Source organism: Haliotis asinina, chromosome 4, assembly GCF_037392515.1.
Source record: "Haliotis asinina isolate JCU_RB_2024 chromosome 4, JCU_Hal_asi_v2, whole genome shotgun sequence".
NCBI classification, from domain to species: domain Eukaryota; kingdom Metazoa; phylum Mollusca; class Gastropoda; order Lepetellida; family Haliotidae; genus Haliotis; species Haliotis asinina.
The window spans coordinates 35,649,839-35,671,791 of NC_090283.1; the positions used below are offsets into that span (position 1 = coordinate 35,649,839).

Below are 21,953 nucleotides of genomic sequence, written 5' to 3' on the forward strand. Positions count from 1 at the left end.
TGATCAAGCCTCGGACTTCAGGTATACAAAGACACCACAAAGACACAATTCAGGAGGTGCAGCTTTCTTGAAGGTATACAATATGCTAAATGCAATAAATCACATGCTGTAATCTATAAAGGTTTATGATTTCTTATGTCTCTCATAATTTTGAAGCTTTGTGTATCACTGACCGTCAGTAGATGTGAGGGCAAATACATCCCCGCCTGATTTCTTTGGTCCACCACTACTGCCAGACTTTGGGAAGAAGTGCATTCCAGTTGGGAAGCACTCATTGGGGAGGGTGAGCAATTTGTTTGTCTCCAGGCCTGTTAGCAAATTCCATTTCAAAATGATGTGGTCATCTGCACCTGAGAACAGTTCATCAGGTGATGTCCATCCAACACAACTCACCAGGTCAGAATGTAAGGAAGGTTAAGGCAAACAAACTGATCCATCATTGATGTGATGTTGAAACAAACAATAAAAAATTGATATGATTCAAAAATCTCAAAAAAGCACAGAGAAAATAAGAACCGAACATTTATTGAATTAATGAATCAGGTTGACACCTTCTCTATGCATCTTTTTCGTTATATTATGAACTGGCACCAAGGTACTGTCTTCTTATCCAAGTTGAGGCATACTTTCCAGCAAATACCATGTATTTCTGGGTGTGATTAAACTTAAACTACACCTGCAGCCTTCATGGAAAAAAAATTTAATCTCATCAGCACAACACAATTTCATACAAACGCCATGCATAAACTTTTGAAAAAAACTCAAAAAAAAAAGGTTTGTAACTAAATACTATTTTAGTTAGCCAGACCTAATTAGATGTACAATTCATTTACTGAAGAACATAGGAATTCAAGTACTTTCTATTTCAACTACCCAGAAGGCAACATTACAAGTGGATCAAAATGAAATTGAAATAGAAATTGAAAAATAAGAGTTATCAGAAGATGACAAATCCCCTCAGAACCCAACATATTTTTGAAGGAACAAATCATCTAACAATTACTTACAGTCTGACTTGTTGATAAAATTACTGTCTTATCTGCACGTCCATTTACCATGTTTACATGAGTAGTCTTCCGTCTGAGACGAAACATACAAATATCAAAGCGAAATGGAAAAATACAAAAGTTTAGAAATCATAATAGAAAATGTTAGAAGCTGCCTACCTAGTTTAGTTTTAGCACAGTTTCATGAAAGAACACCTTTCCCTTCAGATGTGGTCCTGACAAACACACTAATACTAGTGCTATTTTCAAACACAGAAGATGCCGGTATAAATGGAGCACCTTTAGAATTCAGCACCACAATTTCCCATCAGGACGTTCCCAGGAGTAGGTCACACGTTAGTGAGACAGGCAACCAGTTTGTGAGAACCCGTCGGATGCGAACCCGCAACCTTTGGATTGTTAGCCCGACAGCTAACCGACTGAGCTACGTCCACATTGTTGCACAATGTGCAAATTTAGCTAGTCATGCCTGTGACGTCATGGAAATGAACGGACAGAGTCGAATTGGTTGCGGACAATTACAAAGGTTACGGGTAGACTTGGTGCCTCATGCTTTCAATCTACTGACGGTTGCCGGATGGTCCCGATATCATTTGGCACGATCGTCCTATTCCGTAATCTACAAGATACCATGTTGTGCTGAATGAGCCGATATGGTTTGAACTGAAAACGGTTGTTGACGTCAGGCGTCAGACGTTGATTTCACAGTGCATGCACGAATGACGTTCTTGTATAAAAATGATTGTGTGCTTTCGTGACAGAAAAGTGTTGTCAGGAACACAGTAAGGATAATGTGGATCACGTTAAGGAATGAGTGAGACATGGGCATGTTTGGTGACGGCACGAGGATGAGTTCGACTTCGAATCATTATTGAAAATATGTAGATCTAGAGGTGAAAGTTGCTGGAGGCCGATTTCCATCAGCCCAAAATTTCGACATTAAACCGTTTGATCATTTATTTCACTTTTGAGGTTTTTTTGTCTCCTGTTGTTCTTTGTGAACAAAGTGTTAAAAATGGAAAAGGAAAACACATACATTGGTACTCATGCATTTACCTACTATATTGGATTAGGTCCCTTACCCTAACCCTAACCCTAACCCTTGGAATAATTCTAATGAACAGAATGCGCTCACTGAACCGGCACGAAAACAGCTGACATATCCAGTGTAATGAATTCTTACCGCTTTGAAAAAATAAACATTTCCTTGTAATGGTGCAAATTACTAACGACAAGTATATACATGTATATTAGTTTACAGTTATAATTCCTTTGATCCAAATAGTTATGTTTGAAACAGAAAAATAGAATATATTTAGATTATTTTCATTGACCAAAACTGCAAATAATAAAACATAGCACAATGTGATCAATGTAAGTCATTCTTAATAAATTTAAAAATACAAAATATATAAATACACAAAATATAACACCTCAGCACCTCTTAATACAAAGAAATATGAGCATATTAGTAAAAAAAAAAGAATAAATATATAAACTGGGGCTTGTGAAAAATTGTGCATCCGCCGGTGAACTACTACTGGAAACTCGCAACATCGTTGGGTTTCTGTAATGACATGGCTGAACGGAGCTTATACGCACTCGCAGAGCTTGACGACCTTGTTGCTATGCCAGTGTCATAGGGCATTGTTCCAAGAATGTGCTTTTGAACAAAATCACCTGCAATTACGTAAAATAGTATTATGACGTGTCTTTAAAGTTTCTGATGCTGTAGTCTAAAGGTAGGCCACTGCGTAATCCATGAAACAAGGTGATGTCACATTTTGTGTGCAAACCAAATGGAAATTGGACTACCAGGCATTTTCGATATGCTGAATCAACAATAAAATGATCAGTGAGTTTTCAGTTACGGTTTTCGCTGACTTTCCCTTATTTCCATGAATCAGGGTTATGCCAGCATGAGGACACTTTTGTTTTCTTTCATCATTTTGGTAATGATGGAGTATGGAAATCAGATATAATTTAATAAGGTACATATATGCTTTTTAGGGCAGAATCTATGTTCAGAACATGTGGTTTTGGATACCAGTCCTTCGGAATAGTTTCTGTACGAATCTCTGTCGGTGCGAACTAGCCTGTTCCCACATAACATAACATGGGCAAGATTACTGAATACCGAACGCCCTCTGCATCTTTGAAAGCAAACGAGTTTACGTTTGGTAAGGTTAGGTTGTGGTTTAGCTTAGGCTAAGATTTAAGGTTTGCGTGACGTGACACAAGGTATTCTGTAACTGTACCGGTGGTGTCCTCGACTGTGGTGTAGGATCATGTTTTCACTGTCACGCCACATGATACCGTAAAGTACTTACTTCGAACAGTAAAACGGTGTACACTGATACAATCAGTCAGGTCCCGTCAGTCGCTGTGCACAACATTATCCAACACATGAGTTTCGCATTTAGATGTAAAATGTGATTAAAGCTTGTAAAAAGGATATGTTTAGCTTCCTTCGGCAACGTAGTTTTCAAACGCATCTTCTTCTCTTTCAATTTACCAAAACTTACCGGCTCAATTTCATTGGAATCTGTATACAGAGAGAGCCCCCTTCGCTCGGTATAAGCAAAATCTAGGTATGTGCAAGAGCGCATGCGTGCAAAATATCCTCTGTTGAAAACTATAGTAACTTAAATGATATTTTTATAGAGCGTACAATGTGTTAGCTTAAAAACGACCAATAACTTCCAACTGTATTAGTAAATATTGATATTAAAATACTACTTCAAGAGATGTCAACGCTGATAATGCAAAGAACGTTACCGTCCTACTTGAAAGTTACAAGCCTAAAAATTAGTGTTTAGCATAGTAGTATGTTCTTTAACGGAAGTGTGTAAACTGCAACGGAAGTGATCAGCATTGTTTACAGTGGATACGGATGGACAGGAAAAGTTGTTGAATATCAAAATATTGCAGGTTAATTATCATGTGGGCAAATTACTGAAACATGTTTATGTTCGACATATGATATATTCTTATAAATACAGATGCCGTTTTTACATACTTCAATGGTTTCTATCTGTGGTGTGTGTTACAGACCCGATGTCGAGTATACTGGCGTCTCCTATTCTCGCGGTACTTACGGGTATCTGCTGAAAAAATAATACAAACACTTCTTTTCGTATGTATGCTTATGGTTTTAAAGGAAAGGATGGAAGGAGTTCCGCCCATGACCCCTCTCTTTTTTCAGTTAGAAATGCTGTCCCGGGGATTTATTCCCCGATGCAATATTTCAAAAAGGGGCGTTGGTATAAATGTTTTGGGAGTTAAAGTGTTTAATGGGGGTTTAGAAGTTTGGGAGCACCCGTTCGATTCCCGAGACTGAATACGGGAACGGCAGTTATTGCAAGTCGTATATTGTTTTTCATGCCACACACACATTATTGATGGTATAACTGGTGATTAATTTGAGTGACAGTTCATAAGTTAATGTTTTGGGAGGGCGGAACTCTTACTGAAAGAATTCTCCCTCTAACATCTGCATCTATCAACATGCACAGGAATGATGCTCCACACATCTAGATGTAGCCAGTTCACTCTGTATCAGTATCGATGTATCGGTACATCCTTCCAATAAATCAGGTAACTGTGTAGTTTGTGGGTTTCAGTTTGACTGGCATTCTGTTTTGGGATAACTGTAGTGAAATTATTATTCTACTATGACTTCAATCAATATTGGATTGTGATTGGTTATTATATACCTCTGATTTTCCAACAGTGTGTGTTTTATTTTAAAATCTTAATAATTCGGTTATGATAGAATGGAGATAAATGTACTGTACTGGAAAATCAAACGTATATAATGAAATTATATTTGCTCTCTCACAACAGAACTTTAATCATACTCAGGCCGGGATACTGGGCATAAGAGATGCATTGCTCATACTTAACACAAACATAAACAAAAAAGTAGACAATAAGGAAATATTATTCCTTTAGTGGGCATGGCCTGATTTCTTTTGGGTTTACCTATCAGATGTTAGAGAATCACCTTCGTATCATTGCATTCCAAAGTTTAGACGTACCATCAAAGAGTGACAAAGATGTGGAAATTTCTGATTATCACTCTATACTACCTGTCAAAAGATTACCTTAAGCACTCACTATATGTTATGTGTATGTATATATATATGTTTACATCAAAGATTAATTTCTCCTGCAAACCTTCTGTGGATGAACTGCTAGGTGATCATGCTTTAATTGCTGCAAGGCCTGACCAAATATCGTGCCTGTGAACAGTTGCATTTTGATGTAAAGTTTTCTTAAGAATTACCAATTTTTACTGAATTTCATCATTTATTGAACTCAAGACAATAATCTTGTCAACAATGTGACTTTATTTCACAATATGTCAGTTCATGTGTAAACAGTACCTTTAAACAGTGTGGAGTATTTTGCAAAATAGTGTTTATAACAGTTGATTAAAGTAGGTGGCGACATTTACTCTAGTGAGTCTAAACTTTTTATGGGTAGTATATCTTACTTCATGTATGTTGAAAAACATCATGTGTTTGATTTCATATTAATAGCTATTATTGAATCTTTCATTCCCTTAATCGTAACACCGTTTTCTAGTCATCTTATTCTAAGAGAGCAGGCATTCTGGGGATGAAAATTCTTTTTCTCTTGAGATATTTGTTATCTTGGAGCTTTGATGCAATGTTAACTTCTAAGAAATTTGCAAGTATTATCATGAGGCAAGGATGAAATACCTCCTGGAATAGGAGAGATTTTGGAAGATGAAGAAGAAGATGAAGAAGAAAGTTTTCTCCACCATCTACAGCAACCGATCCTTAACATTCAACATGGAAGGGCAGTTTAAAAATTTCTGAGAATCATTGGTTTTAGCATCTCGATGACATGCCAGTCTCTGATGTACAGTGGCTTCATCCATTTGGACTGTTTACTGTGCAGCAGCCATCCATGATTTGACAATGCAGATAGACTGACCCCACAAACAGTTGAAGGATTTGTTTCTCTCTTGTAAATTACAGAATAAACTGTTTCGATTCCGTTTACAGGACACTACTTTGGTACTCACTATTCATGCAAAGGATAAGAGGCAACTTAATCTCAGTTCTAAGGGATATATATTCCAAAATTTTGGTGTCAGTCTGCCATTCCCATTTGTCAATTGGTAGATATTTCAAGTCATTAAGTGGTGTACATCAGGGTTGTTTTTTAAGCCCGTTTCTCTTTGCGATGTTTATAACAGAATTTCAGGTCATGCTGCAGGATTCAGGTCTAATGGGTATCTTTGTCGGATTACGCCGATGATATTAATTTATTTGATGATACTGTCTTAGGATTGCAGAAAAAGATAAATATTTTACATAACTACTGTAGCTCTTGGGGTCTTGAGGTTAGTATGGATAAGACAGAGGTTTTGGTATTTCTCAATGGTGGTTTCCTTCGTTCCTATGAAAAATGGTTTTACAATGATATTCCAATCAAAACATCAACATACTATAATTACCTTGGTATTCTATTTTCTACTCGGTTGTCTTGGACAAAGTGCACACAAACTCTAGTAGGTAAGGCCAGTAAGGCACTTTTCTCTTTGAAGCTATTATTTAATAAACATCCTAACATGCCTGTAAAGTTAATGTTCAAATTATTTGATTGCAAATTTAAACCAGCGTTAGTATATGGTTCCAAAATATGGGGATTTGAGGAAAGGAAATCGATCGAAATATTTCATACTAATTTCTGTATTTGGAAAACATGTCTCCAGTAATGGTATTTTAGCAGAATGTGGTAGATCAAATATTTATGTGGAATACTACCAAAGGTGCATCATGTGTATTGGTGCAAATTGTTAAGGATGCCTGAGGATCGTTACCCTAAGCAGTGTTATTTACTTATGGAGAAATTAGATTTAGCTGGTTGAGTGACTTGGGTGGTTAAATATCTTTTAAATGCTCATGGCTTCGGATATGTATGGTATAGTCAGGATGTTGGCGATATTCCCCATTTCATTTCCCTTTTTAGGAGAAGACTTCTTGATTGTGATAAGCAACAGAGAATCTGTCCATTTAATTTACCTTAAAGAAGTTAAGTCACTGTTAAATACTGAATATTATGTCTCTTCCATCAATCAAATAATCCATTTATCAATGTTATGATAAAGGATGATTTGTCTTTGGTTGACATGTTATATTTTCTTGTGCTAGAAAGATGTCTGAGAGTCCTGAATCAAGAAGAAGTGAACAAAAGAGTGTGACTAGTCGCACATCCATCAGTGTCAAGTTGCCTTCTGCAAGTTCTGGTGATGGATACAACAAGAGTAGAAGTCCAGATCGAGCCTCAACTGGTGATGGGAAACTCACACCACTGACTCCTAAATTCCATGAAAGCAAGTTTTCAGCTTCTCTTGAGGGCAGAGAGTATGTACACAACCGACCAGCCCCTACACCAACAAGTGCAAAAACTTTGTCCCCCTCCCCTATACAGAGCCTCAGACATGGAGCACACAATCAGAGAGAGTAAGTTCTGACGAACTATTTATGTTACCATATGTCTTAAAGTTCTGTAACTTCACACATTCTTTTTCAGAAGTCCTCCTTGGGGTACATACAAGCATTTTTATGTCCATTAAAAATCCTATGACAGATATAACTATATTTTGTAATTAAACATTTACAAAACAAAAACTTGAGCTTTGGTCATGGCCTCTTCGCAAGTACAGCTGTGTCTGACCTGATCCTTGACTTCGCTACAGTCCAGCTCACTGGCGCAGGTCCATCAATAAATCCTGCTTCAGTAGGCACTCGCACAGGATCATTGGAGGTAACTCTAAGTAAATGATATCGAGAGCTCCTTCCTGGACTTGTGGGAGGAGGAAGCTATGGAGGAGGATGGGGGTCAGCAGCAGTTGGGGGAGCTTAGGCTTCTTCGTGGTTCGTCCCTGCGGCAGGCATGCTGTCACTGCAGTGTTGCCGCAGGTAGTCGTCCCTTTAGATGGCCCCAACCCAGCGGCCTTTCACTTTCCCGGTGAAGCTTTCACTCAGTGTCAGTTTGCAGAGATCCAATTTTGCATATTACCCTCACATGTTAGTGAGGTAATCAACCCCTCCTGTCCGTTAGCTGGTCACAGTTTGATCTTCCTTAACTCAGCCATCACTACTCGATGGGAGAGGATATGATGTTCAACTCCCCAGAATTTAACGAGTCTACACCTTGATTGCCATTGGGGATCACCTGGTCACAGCCAGGTGTTGACTCAGCTGGGTTGGTGCCTGCCGCCTTTTACCTCTTGTAACCAAAGTCCTCCTTGGGGTACATATAAGTATTTTTATGTCCATTCAAAATCATTTGTAACTACAGTGGAATCTGTCAAATTTGGACCTTGGGTAAATCGTTTTTCTTTACAATTCGGACCTTAGTGGTGGTCCCGGCAGAACTTAGTTAAGTTATCATTACACAAACTCTGAATAATTCAGACTCGGTATAATTCGGAATTCAGACTAGAATCTCGGTCCGACATGGCAATTGACTATGAAAACACGCTGATTACGTTGGACTTCCTGCCGGAGGTGGAGTGAGTGGCCTAATTAGGGGTCCCCGACTTCAAGCGGATTATCAGGTTAATCAGTAAAAAAACAACTCAAAGAAGAGGACTCAGCTCAGTGTCACTCAGTGTCACTGTCATTTTATTATAAATCGAAAACAGTCTCGATTATTTTTCATCAGTAGTAAAATAGCTGAACCACCTCCAAAGCGAAGACGTGCATATGCGACATTAAGCTTGGCTTCTAAGATCAAGTTAATAGAAGATGCCGAATCGACACCTCCCGTTAAACAGAAAGACCTTGCCGAAAAGTACAAAATCAGCAAGCAAACAGTGTTGGACATTTTAAGGAAACGGGACTACTACCGTATATTACCACATATAAGCCGACCCCGTGGATAAGTCGACCCCCCAACTTGACCCTCAAAATCAATGCCAAGATCGTATCTCTCATACATAAGCCGAGCCCCCACTATGGCCAGAGGGAATAAAGATTGGAAACCTTTGTTTGTGTTACTTTGTATGTCCACGATCCCAACGATCACAGCTTGCATCAACAGAGACCAGAGCTGCGAAATCTTGGGCATAAAAACATAAGTAAGTTTAGTGAAAGTACTGCCATACACAATAAAGATTACCAGTATATTCTGGAAACCTGTGTTTGTTTTCCTTTTATATCCCTGCAATCGCTGCATGCATTTACGACAGGACGCCATTTTGTCAAATCGGTGAGTATAGAAATGTGAACCCAAGACTAAAAGTACCCACAGGAAATAAACACTGAAGTCTCAAATTGCATTTAGTGAAGCATGTTTACATAAATAAATAATATGTATTGCAATTATACACAATTATATACATTTTCAGCCGTTGTGTCCATGTATCAATTCATATGAGTCCACAATATTCACAAATCATCATGTAAGTCCACAATATTTACAAATCATCGGCTGAGAAACCCTCGAATTCAGTTTTGCTGTCCTCACCAGCCAGTTCTTTCCATGCTGACTCATTTGTCAAGTCATCGTATTAGTACTGCAGACTGTCACACACAAGCACATCTTCATCTTCCTTTCTCTGTTCGGGCATCATCATCCTCTGATCCGTCCATCTTACTTGAGATTTCACACTTCAAAAAGGAATTTACAATCATGGCTGTTGGTATTTCCTGCCACAATTCTTTAACCCACCTCGCCACTTCGCTTAGGGGAGCCCTCCTCATTGCATTTGACTTGGTGTAGGTATGGTCTCCATTGATCATCCAATCAGACCACTTCTTTCTTACATTCACCTTGAATGGTTTGTTCAGAGAAACATCTAGTGGTTGGAGCAGAGATGTGCAGCCACCCGGAATAACGGCCTGGTGTGTTTTTTCTCAACTAACTTCTTCTTCACAGAAGGACAAATTATATCTCATTGATAAGCCGAACCCCTTCTACAGACTGCTTTTTTTTTCCTCAAAATTCGGCTTATACGCGGTACCAAAACTGTAAATGCAGAAACCAAGCGAAGGCACAATTGAAAATATGACAACATCTGCAAGATGCTCCACGAATGGTTTTCACGTGTACGAAGTAAGAATATGCCACTGTCCGGACCAATATTGAAGGAGAAAGCTTTACAGTTTGCGACTGACCTTGGTGTGACTGATTTCAAGGCATCTGATGGATCCTTTTCTTGTTGGAAACAACGCTACAATGTGAAACAGGTTACTGTTAGTGGAGAAAGTGCGTGCGTTGACAGTGATGTGAATGCCGGCTATAAGGACCGCCTCCCAACCATCATCGGAGATTATCACATGGAGGACATTTTTAATTGTGATGAGACAGGATTGTTTTACCATGAACTGCCTGACAAGACCCTGTGAAATAAACAACATGCATCAAAAGGCGGCAAAGTTTCAAAGGAGCGACTGACTGTTCTATTATGTTGAAGTGCTACCGGTGAGAAACTTAAGCTGCTTGTGATCGGTAAAGTGGAACATCCCAGGTGTTTCAAGAATGTTAAGTCCCTCCCCGTGACATGGGCAGCCAATAAAAAAGCTTGGATGAACAAGACATTGTTTGACAGCTGGTTAGGAGAATTGAATCGGCAAATGAGGAAGCAAAGAAGGAAGATTCTTTTATTCATAGATAATGTGCCTTTGCATGGACGTGAGTTAGATTATAGCAATGTGGATGTGAAGTTTCTTCCCCCTAATACAACTTCTGTGTTGCAACCACTCGACCAAGGGATAATATGTGCGTTCAAGGCAAGGTATCGAAGACACATGCTAAAAGTTCTCTTGACGCGTCAGTGACTTTCCTAAATGCAGCACGCTGGATAAACCTCGCTTGGTCTGAGACCACAGTTTCGACTTTCCCCACAGAAAGCATGTGTGATGATGATTGGGAGCATGACATGGTGGAGTCGCATCGTGGAACTGCAAGCGAGTGTGTGTCAGATGACAATGACGATGAACCGGCTGATGTTGATGATGAAACAATGTCAGATGTGTCTCATGTTGAAATGATGAACATGTTACAAATAATGAGACAATTTGCATACCATAACAATGAGAGAATGTTGCAGCCTCTTTTGAGCTTAGAGGCAATGAGACAGGATGTTGCGCTACATTGGCGATTTTCCGAGCACAAACAGACCGATTTGAGGCAGTATTTCCGAAAGTGAAAGTAAAACTGACCATGAATCACAACATGATGATCAAGTTTAAGTGAAATTAATAAATTAATAATGAATTAATAAATAATTATTCATTTTACACTAGTGTAGTGTTGTTTATTATGTGTTTTCACTGTTGTGTCTGGGGCCAGATATAGCCAAGAGCAGGTGACTCTAGCTGTCAACCTCACAACCCACTTTTGCTGAACAAATCAGAGAGAATGAATGAAGGTGTGTGGCTGTACCCCAAGGAGGACTTTCTTCAAAGAATTCATAACCTCTGCAGATTTGTATTAATTTTCTATAATTATTTAAATATTAGCTCAGGTATGTTGAACGGTACCAGTTTCCAAGAAAAGTTAACAGCACAGCTTGTCTCAAATTACAAAAACACTTTCTCAAATGTATTTAAAGGTCACATGCAACGTAAAACACAACTTTGCGGATTCTGGTACCTTTCGGTATGCATTTACCGAAACAAATCATAAAAAATGCCAATTCAACCTATAAAGTTGAAAAAAACGCGATGAAAAAAAAGCCCGCGAAATCGGAGTTCAAACGTTTCACTAAATTCCCCCCAGCGCTGGGGGGAAAACTGGTTTCAACAGCTGTGCTGCGCTGCGCCGGTGACGCATGCGCAGTGAATAGGTTCGCGGAGCTCGAAACAGTATGCATGCCCAGTGTCTGAGGTTGTGAGCAGTAGTCTAATCTTGGTTGTGTACACACACAATTAAATAATCTTCTCGTTACGTAAAAAAAAATTGTTAATTGTGGTAAGCAGTCTCTGTCACAGAGAAAGCTCAGTGTCTGGTTTATTCACACCTATATGTCTGCCTGCCTGTCTGCTAAAGACAATATGCAATACACAGCTTCAATCATTGACCATGTGCAATTTGAACTTAACACCTATCAGACTATACGACATAAAGAAAATAAGTTGAATTATGACTCGTGCACCCGAGTCCCGTGTCTGCCATATTATGTAATTAGGCACGTGTGATACACATGACATGTTTTTATGTCTGTGGGTTGCAAACATACTACATTCATTTTTTTCGGATGACTGGATCTGACGGAAACTGGTGCAAACTCTTGTCAGTTTCAAGTCTTGCTTTGTACTTGGACAAATGACAGATTCCAGCCACGCAGTAGTTGACCATCTCTATTGACATGATTTTTAATTGGATCGAGCGCAAATTCAGAGAACATGTATTTTCCAAACCCAACATCTCTCTGTACATTCTTCATGGATAACGACTTCTTTTAGTGTATATGATTTTGTTTGACAACAGTATATGAATCCACACTGAAACGACGCATCAAGTACACAAAAAGAAGTTGTTATCCATACAGAATCTTACTTTCTTGTTACTGGCTATACTTCTAAAATGCCCATCAAACAGATCATCTTTCTGTACACATAACGAACCCTCAGCATATCAGCAAATGAAACAGCCAATCGGAAACCGTTGTTACACTTGAGTGCATATCCACCCTCTATGACTGGGTTCGGTCTCCCGCAGGCTTCGTTTCGAGGGAAGTGAGCCCAAGTACAAAATATTGCACTTTTGAATTGCGATTGTACGTTTATAATTTTGTTTATTCGTTTTTTTTAAAGCAGCAATGTATATTATATGTCATGAATAAGTGATAAATGTGTTTTAATAATGTTTGATTTTTTGGTTGCATGTGACCTTTAAATTTAGGTGAAATGCATCTTTTTCAGAAGAGTTAAATTGTCCTATTTTCAACCATGTCAAAATAAGCCAATAACAGTGATTTAGATGTCTACAAGTAAGGTTGAAGACATTGATAAAACATTAGATGTCACCATTGTTCACCTATTAAAGCAAGAAACAACTGTTAGAGAGTGTGTACAATTATACATGAATCATTTGTGTGATTCTGGTCTTTAAAGCCATTTTCTGCTGATCTTCATAGGTGAAAATAAGTAAAAACATGTCTTTGATATTGTGAAAGGGTTTTTATGAACATCTGAAATTATCCTTGTTAACATTTTTGCTTGCAAAGTAACATTTTTCCATTTCTGTTTACACATGAATGTCAGTTGCCAAAACGTAGCTGATTCTATAGGGTATGAAGAGAGACCAGTATACATGATACCATACACAGAATAACAGAAATATGCCACAGTTAACAGCTGAAGTGAGAAAAGCTCCACTGAGATGTTGCAGATAGGGTCCGACATACCTTGCTGTTGCCAAAGTCTCCGGAATCCACAGTATCATGGTTGTGAGACCTATTCAGTGCTACATAGAGACTAGGATGACCATAGACAGACCAGAGACAGACATAGATAGATAGACTTTGTTGTCTCACGAGCCTCACTGATCTACCAACCACTGCTGAGAGATATGCAGCTGAACAATTTATTTGTCACTCCTGAAATCTGCAGGATGATAACAAATTTGCATTCCATTGGAATTCATACTGTCATCAGACCAGAGACAGACATTTACATGTCCCACGTACTAGAAAGAAATCCAAGCCCACCTAAATGAAGGCCTCTTGTTTCAATGACAACCATCCAAGATAATCCTTCAGAGACACTACTCAGTGTGGATGTTCATCTCTTCATTGTGGCAGTCATCACAATGTCCAATCCTCAAACACCTGTCCTGTTGATTCCACATGGAGTGGTGATTTTGGTAGACCCTCCTGTTCATTAATCCCTTACTATGGTTGTTCCATCCTGTCTCTGTCAGCTTCAGCAATCTTCGAAGTTTTTCAATCCTTTTAGGATGGCAGATTCCCCCAGTGTTAGACAATCTCGGTTGTTGATACATCATTTTGTCTGTGATGTTTTCTGCTCGTGTTCCTTTGTAATGCCTGTATGGGCAACAAGACTTGGTAGTATTGAGACTGTGGATCCTTCCAAATGTGGATTGTTGACAGGTGTCACCTTCAACTTTATCTTGTTAGCCACAGAGGCAATCAGCATGACTGTGGCTAATGCTACTGCTTATTATCAGGCATATATCCAGGGAGAAATCACCAGATCTTCCCTTTTTTGGTCATATGCTTCCATCAATACAATAGGTGACCATGGGATGATTACTTTATGCTGGAACTATTTTGTCAACCTTGGTCTGGCATGTCCCCTTGTTATGTTCAATGTATCCAGTTTCAAGTTTTGGTGGAGTTTAGTTACAGAAGATGCAAGCACAAGACTCCATATCTCCCTTTCAGCTTCAATCACTTTGTCTATCTCTGTTGACAAGTTCCAGGAGTGGAAGTGTCTGCAACAATGTCTGCAAGTCTGCCTTTGATGTCTGAACCTCCCCATCAATAGTGTTTAGGCCTCAACAAGCTCATCTGCTTGACTTCATTGGTTCAGTGACTGACACTTTTGACTGAGTAAGATGTTCAGCCCTCAGACAGATGGGGGAAAATACAGAGACAAATTCCACAGGCATTCACACAATGTGACAGTAGCAAGTGCATGTGAGTCCTTTTAATATCGGACCAAATTCATACTTTCAGGAGACCATCACAGTTACAACTGCTTCAAGTGTTCCTGTGTCTGTTTCTAGATTTGCCCATCATCATCTCTCAATGAGTATCTTCTGTGGTGATTGATAGAGCTGGAATGGAGTCATCTTGACGCATTCTTAATTGCTGGAGCACTCAGTTTCTCAATCAATGAGTGGCCAATAATGGATCAATCCCTGCAGTATCACACTGTTCTGGTGTTTTTGATTGAATCAGTCAGACAGCGTCACGGTAGACATGGGCATCAACAGAATGGGTTCAAGAAAGTATCCAAGTCTCACTATCCAATTCTTTCAACTGACAGACAGTCTTCAATGACAATCTTCAACAGACACAGACACATTCCAGGAGTTGAATTCATCATTACAGTGCTCTAGAGATTGTCCATTGCCACCTGAATGGTGACTCCATCTGCCTGACAATCAGTACTGCAAACTTGATTCAGCATTTATCTGCTGATGTTTGTATCTGTGACACCAGACCCACTAACATTTGATCATGGCACTCTGGCAGTACACTGTGAGGGTCTAAATGCTTTTGCTTGCCTTCCAACAGACTTCCTGCAAGTGCTACACTAGAAGTTTGTCAACCAAAAATATTTGTCTGCATGCGGTCGCACTCTCTTGTCCAGCAGGAAGTTGGTTTGCTTCATAAGACTTGCAGACAAATACTCTCTGTCTCTAATACCAGTATAATATAATAGAGAGATGACTTAATGACCCATCCACTTTCAAAACAACTCCAGAGATATTCATCTGCATGCTTGATGCATAATCAGAGGTCACTTGTAGTCGAAAGTTACCCTAAGAGAGTTGCCAAAGGCTCACCTTACATCCATTTCTTACCACTATGATAGCAAGAGGACAATGTTTGATTGCACAGTGCACTGTGTTTCTACCTTGACTACTTCATCAACACAGACAACTGCTGAGTTCACATTTGAGGGAAACTGAAAGGTTCCACCATATCGTCTTCTTTCACAGCCATCAACTCTGTCTTCCCCACTGCTATGCAGAGCAAGATCTCAATATGACAGTAATTGAAGTTACAAAGAGCTGAACTGCTTTTTACTAATGCCAAAGAATTCTGAAGTGATTGAGAATACACAGCATATAATAAGACTTTATAAAACAATTTGAATGTATCTTAATGAATATGTTATTTAATCACCAGATTTGAGGCTATACTCAGATAATTAAAGCAAGTATTGCTTTATACTGGTTTACTGATTGACAGTGACCTGGACATTTGATGAGAGTGGGTTGCATGATTGGAAATAATTACTAATCCACTGATCTGACTTCAACTAAAGCAAAATGATCTCATGTTACTTAAGAAGTGCATCTCATAGCAGTTCTCTACAACTGTAAGCACTGATAACAGTATCAAGTGTGACAGGATCTCGGTGATGCAGATGAAAATGATTCTGTAATTTGGTATCATATTCTTAGTTAAATATGAATTCTAATCCAAATGTTAGAAAGGTATGGACATTACTTTCTATTGTTTGCTTTCAGGTTAATTCGACAGGCAGCAGCATCTATTATAGAGCGAGCATGGATAGCCTTTCGAGACCGTCAGATGTTTTGTCTTCTCAAGCACTCAATCTGTGCAGCAGTTAGTATTCAACATTTTCTTGAAAACTTGATATTGTTTACACACAAGTGATCAAGGTGTGTTGGAGGTTTGGTGAGTAGTATCTTCAGACACTAGTTGGCCAGCTGTGTTGGAGGTCTGGTGTCCAGCATCTTCAGACACTAGTTGGCCAGATATGTTAGAAGTTTAGTGACTAGCATCTTCAGGCACTATTTCTCCAGCTGTGTTGGAAGTCTAGTGACTACCATCTTCAGACACTATTTCTCCAGCTGTGTTGGAGGTCTAGTGACTAGCATCTTCAGTCACTAGTTGGTCAGCTGTGTTGGAGGTCTTGTGACCAGCATCTTCAGGCACTAGTTGGTCAGCTGTATTGGAGATCTTGTGACCAGCATCTTCAGTCACTAGTTGGTCAGCTGTGTTGGAGGTCTTGTGACCAGCATCTTCAGTCACTAGTTGGTCAGCTGTGTTGGAGGTCTAGTGACTAGCATCTTCAGTCACTAGTTGGTCAGCTGTGTTGGAGGTCTAGTGACTAGCATCTTCAGACACTATTTCTCCAACTGTGGTGGAGGTCTAGTGACTAGCATCTTCAGACACTAGTTGGCCAGCTGTGTTAGAGGTCTAGTGACCAGCATCTTCAGACACTGGATTGCTTGCTGTTTGCTTGCTGTCAAGCCCTAGAGACCATTAGCAATGTTAAGGGAAAGACATTAGTAACATCTTTCCAGGATAAAAATATATGTATCTTCAGATCCCAAAATATGGATTCATTTCATATATTAAAGTTTATTTAGCAGATGTAGTTGAGTCATTCTCAAAATTTCTGCATATATATGTTATATGGTTGCACCTGAAAAACACAAGTGAAAACGAATATATTTTTATGGTAACCATTTTTTCTCTGTTTATTCTACAATTTATTGTAGCAGATTAGGAAAAAGATATATTTATTTAAAAAACCTAAACCACCCAATTTTGCTTCAAACAGTTAATGCCAATGTCTATACTATAACATTATAATTTCCCTGATCTAATTAAAATTGATTTATCTATCTATGTCTGGAATTTGTAGTGCAAGTATGTTTAGTAGTAAAGCTTCAAGTAAGCATAATATAATTCATATTCATTTTGAATTTTTGGCTACATAATTACAAATCAGAAATGAAACAAATTGTTTGGCTTGTTAACCCCATGTTATATTGTATAACTAGATGTTTTAATAAATATGTACATTAAATGAATATCATCTTTAATTTTTTTTCTTTTCAAAATGTCATTACATATTTCTTACCCATAGTGATGCAGTTTCATGAAATTTCTAATATAAATTTATAGGGTGAAATATGAAAAATGAAATGTGGTTAAGCTGTTCTAATTTATGTTTTGTATAATCAGGATACTATAAATGTAATCATCAACATTTCAAGGCAAAAAAAAAGGAAACAAAATTTACTATTTTTGCCTAGGTGAAATATGCATGAATTTTGAGGATAACTCAGTGACTGCTGGAAACTCCCTACCACATGATTGTCACAAGTGTCTTGTAACCCTTCATTCATTGATCCTTCATTCATTAACCCTTCATTCATTCCATGTAAACATAGAATGTAAATCTATTTTTAACAGGAAAATTCACTGTCACATGAAATTCTTCGCAAGGTGTGCCCAAAAGAGGCTGTGTTCCTGAAAGACAAAAGTTTACAGATAAAAGTTCGATTTCGGTAAGTATCAAGCATTTTCAGGGGAATGGTAACTCCCAGTTTCTTAAATCTAATGGAAGCAGGACTGCACATCTCAACTTTCAGAATCAACAACTTCAAATTGAGCATGTGTAGTGAGTGGCCAGGGTGCCGTGCAGGTTCCCCACATTGCTGAAGAGCATGTTGCAAGCTGTGACATATGTTATAATTAGAATAATTAGAATCCTCAATCTATATATTTATGTTTCTCTTGTTCCTTTTATAAAATGGTTCTTAATAATTCAAAATGAATACAGTGAAGCCTCGTTAGTCCGGACGCAATAATCCAGATGTCTCGTCTCCCGGACGATTTCAGCTTGTTACCAATCAATGCCTATATAATTTGCCTCACTAATCCAGAAATTCGGTTTCTGGAACCAGACGCTAAATAGCTGTAACAAATCAGTAAAATAAACAGTAAATTGCTTCACTGTCTGGACACGGTAAATCATGTTCACAAACTGTGACAGCACCCCCTAGTGATGTTTACGTAACTGGCCTCTGAGTCACTGGGAACAATAAACATTGAGTTGACATGATGAACTCTTGTTAACTTTTGAGAAATGCCAATTAAGGGTTGTTGTTTTAATTAGACCTTAAAAGTTCCTGACTGAAGATGCTGTACATTCACAGTCTGTTTCACACCTATCAGCAAACATGGTGAGTCAACCTACCAAGCGAAAACGAAATGGGATAACAGCATTTGAAAAGAGAGAGATTGCAAGGTATAAAGAAGAATGTCCTAAAGCAAGTTTAGATCTCGTAAGTAAACACTTTGGTGAAATATTTGGACACTCAGGAGGGGATCTACAATCGGTGACATCTTGAAGAGCAAGGAGAAATGGCTTACCATTCCTGAAGACTCCGCAGCCCTGTCTCGTGCAAGAAACGCCAACCATCAGAAAATGGAGGAGGCGCTCGCTTTATGGATGAATGAAATGACTAGTAAGAATGCAGCTGTTAATGATAAGATGTTGATTTTAAAAGCAAAAGACTTCGGTGACAAGTTGTCAATTAAGGATTTCACATGCCTGTCCAGATTCAAATCTCGACACTGTATATCCAAGCAAGTGCTCCAGGGAGAAGTAGCCAGTGCCAAAAAGACTGCAGTCATTGCGGGGAGAGAGGAATTAAAAGAGAGTTTTGAACGAGTATAACGCAGAAACAATTCTCAACATTGATGAAATGGGACTTTTTGACAGATTAGGACCATATTACACCTTAGCAACTAAAGCCGGAACTGGCAGGAAATGTTCGAAGGACAGAATAACTGTGGCATTGTGTGCAAATGCAAGTGGAACTATGAAAGCCATTTGCGATTGGTGAAGCAAGGAGACATAACTGAAAGGCGTGGATGACCAGTGAGCTCTTTTGTGATTTTGAATTGTGAATGTGCAAAGTGTTTTATGTTGCATGTGACCTTTAAGTGTCATCTACCATATTTTAGTAAAAGTAATAGTGAGGGACATCTATTGTCTACAGGTCCCTGCCTTTGGGACCCTAACCCTAACCCTAACCCTCGCTAGAGTAAACAAAAATGACGTTGGCGTTAGCGTTTGATGTAAAAAATGGCTATTAAGCATGTATGTTGCGCAGACATCTGGAGACTCACGAAGTGTAGTCTACCCAATAATGATAATAATGAAAATATACAGCCTGAGGATAAATCTTGCTTAAAGAAAGGCTACATGCCCGAAACAAGGTGAAAGAGACTTACAGTGCCAGTCCTTTCCAGTTATATTAAAGTAGCTGATTGGACAAAGTCTGACCAGTGGGATCATGTCTGAACACAGAACCAAACACTCTTGCTCCTCTCTTAATCACATATATATGCCAAACAATTTGCAAGACTGGGGATCTATTAATGTAGATACTGTTCATGATAAAAATTTAACTTTGTACTTTGATGATCCACTGGTGATGCATGAAAAGATTCGTGATGAAAACAATGAATTCCATTTCAGTTTTAAGAGTGTCAGTGTTGTTGCACAGAATCTCAAAGCTGAGTTTGAATGTTTTATGCTGGAGAGTACAGTTGGACATTTAATGCTGGACAGTACAGTGATGGTAACTATACCAGCTCTGGCACATTTTCAATGAGATCATTACCAGATAAGCTTCATGACCCATTTAGATGAAGGATACAGTGTGCTTGTTAATGCAGAAAGCTGCATTTTTCACACAAACATTAATAAAGACATGCAAAGAATATTTTGCATGTGTGCTTTGGATGTATAGATCCTGATCAACCTAATTTGGAAAGGTAACTTAAATCAGCAACATATACTCATGGAAAAATTTAAGGGAACGCATGAAATAGCTGTGACTTTTAATCTTTGAATCAGTAAAAGAAGAGTTCATACAGATGAAAAGGCTTAAGTCAGGTGATGAAAATCAGTATCGGATGTGTCCCCTATGTCTCTGGAGAACTGCTTGGCATCGTTGTGGCATGCTGCGAGTGAGGTACTGATGGTACCAATCGGAATTCTACGCCATTCTTCCTGGTTCTTCTTTGTGGTTAAAGGGAAATCCGCCCCATACCATAACAGAGGCCCCTCCATATCGATCATGCTGTTTGATGGTGCAGGCACTGGCACCCCAACGCATCTCCAAACTTGAATTCGACCGTCATTATGGTCTAGTGTGTACCTGCTCTCATCACTAAACATGGTGTTTCTCTATTGACGTACGGTTCTTCCTCCATGGTTCAGTGCCCACTGCAGTCTCAAGCGCTTGTGTTGCTCAGTCACGTTCATTCCAACCAATGTACGGCGGCTCGCAGAGCAATAAGGTGTAGGGTCTGGTCATCCCATGGGGTGGTTTTCTTTTTCCGTCCCCGACCACACCTCATTTTGATGTCACCCATCGCTGTATAGAGATTCCAAAGTCTGGATATCATGCTAACAGACTTGTGAAAAGTTGTTGCAACCTGTTGTAATGAGCTTCCACCATTAACCATGCCAACTGCCTCCCATTTCTGTGCCAAAGTTAAGTACTGTCTCGTCATGTTAACAATGTTTGTAACCGTTGTGTTTGACAGTGCACATACATGTAACGTGTAAATCTAAGTGCATGTAACTTCATGCACTTCAGGAGCATGTAGTGCACGTGCATGGAAAGCGTGGAGTATGAGTGAAGTGCTCGATAATACACAGCGCTGAAGTTATAGTTAGTAAACAGAAATTTTGAATTGCCCTAAGAAACATGTGTTCCCTTAAATTTTTCCACGAGCATATAAAGAACCAATACATGTTGAAATGATTCAGGATTGTAATGAAAATTTGATGCTCAAAAGGTCTGGACTACATATTCAGTATTTTGTTTCTGCACTGACTCCTACAAAAAGTACTTCACACACTGAGAATATCATTCTTTAGAAAAATCAGATAATCACTAAGATCACAGACACGAGCTGTGTGAGAAAGACCATTAATCTCACTTCCATTGTGTATGGATCTATGAGACAGCATGACAAGTTGGGGATGGGGAGAAGTATGCTATAAGCTAGGACTTCAAGCTGTCACAACCAAAGGTCTTTCATCTCAACAGTTAGCTATAATCCTCTGTTGTTTATGGTTGTCAGCCACCAAATTGCAGTCAGGTGTTAGAGGGAAGTATTCATTAGATATTTGCATTTTATCAATACCGATAATAATTATTCATATGCTTCCCATCCACCCACCTGGAATCCCTGTGTGTCTTCTTTCCTTTAACTCATTAAGGCTGAGAGACGTGTATGTGCAGCAAATTGATTAGCTTCTCACAGTGAGAGCCTTGTATGGGCCAGAATAAAAAGCACCCCTTATTCAGCGAGAGCCGCACGTGGTCATCAGCAGAAAGCACCTTTCATTCAGCGAGAGACTCACATCTGCTTTTTACATTTTAAATTCCTACTGTAACTATTACTTGAATCAA

General features: G+C 39.0%; 2 protein-coding genes across 3 annotated transcripts in view; one reads left to right on the top strand and one right to left on the bottom strand.

The window, feature by feature from the left end:
• Nucleotides 1-3,612, bottom strand: part of LOC137281520 (intraflagellar transport protein 80 homolog) — a 67,720-nt gene extending 64,108 nt beyond the window's left edge. The window contains exons 1-2 of the mRNA XM_067812796.1: nucleotides 3,466-3,612; nucleotides 174-404 (exon numbers count right to left, since the gene is read on the bottom strand). Coding sequence (XP_067668897.1) covers nucleotides 174-404; nucleotides 3,466-3,502 — 268 coding nt within the window. The 5' untranslated portion in view covers nucleotides 3,503-3,612. The remainder of the gene's footprint in view (nucleotides 1-173; nucleotides 405-3,465) is intronic.
• Nucleotides 3,613-3,844: 232 nt separating this feature from the next.
• The window catches only part of LOC137282463 (uncharacterized protein CXorf58-like), a 37,876-nt gene continuing 19,767 nt past the window's right edge, over nucleotides 3,845-21,953 (top strand). Inside the window, exons 1-5 of one of the 2 annotated variants that reach the window (XM_067814219.1) lie at nucleotides 3,868-3,938; nucleotides 4,523-4,604; nucleotides 7,196-7,507; nucleotides 16,224-16,323; nucleotides 17,926-18,020. In XM_067814219.1, the coding sequence (XP_067670320.1) occupies nucleotides 7,200-7,507; nucleotides 16,224-16,323; nucleotides 17,926-18,020 (503 nt within the window). In that variant the 5' untranslated portion in view covers nucleotides 3,868-3,938; nucleotides 4,523-4,604; nucleotides 7,196-7,199. Of the gene's footprint in view, nucleotides 3,939-4,522; nucleotides 4,605-7,195; nucleotides 7,508-16,223; nucleotides 16,324-17,925; nucleotides 18,021-21,953 lie in introns of both variants that reach the window. The other variant, XM_067814220.1, reaches the window with a different exon arrangement.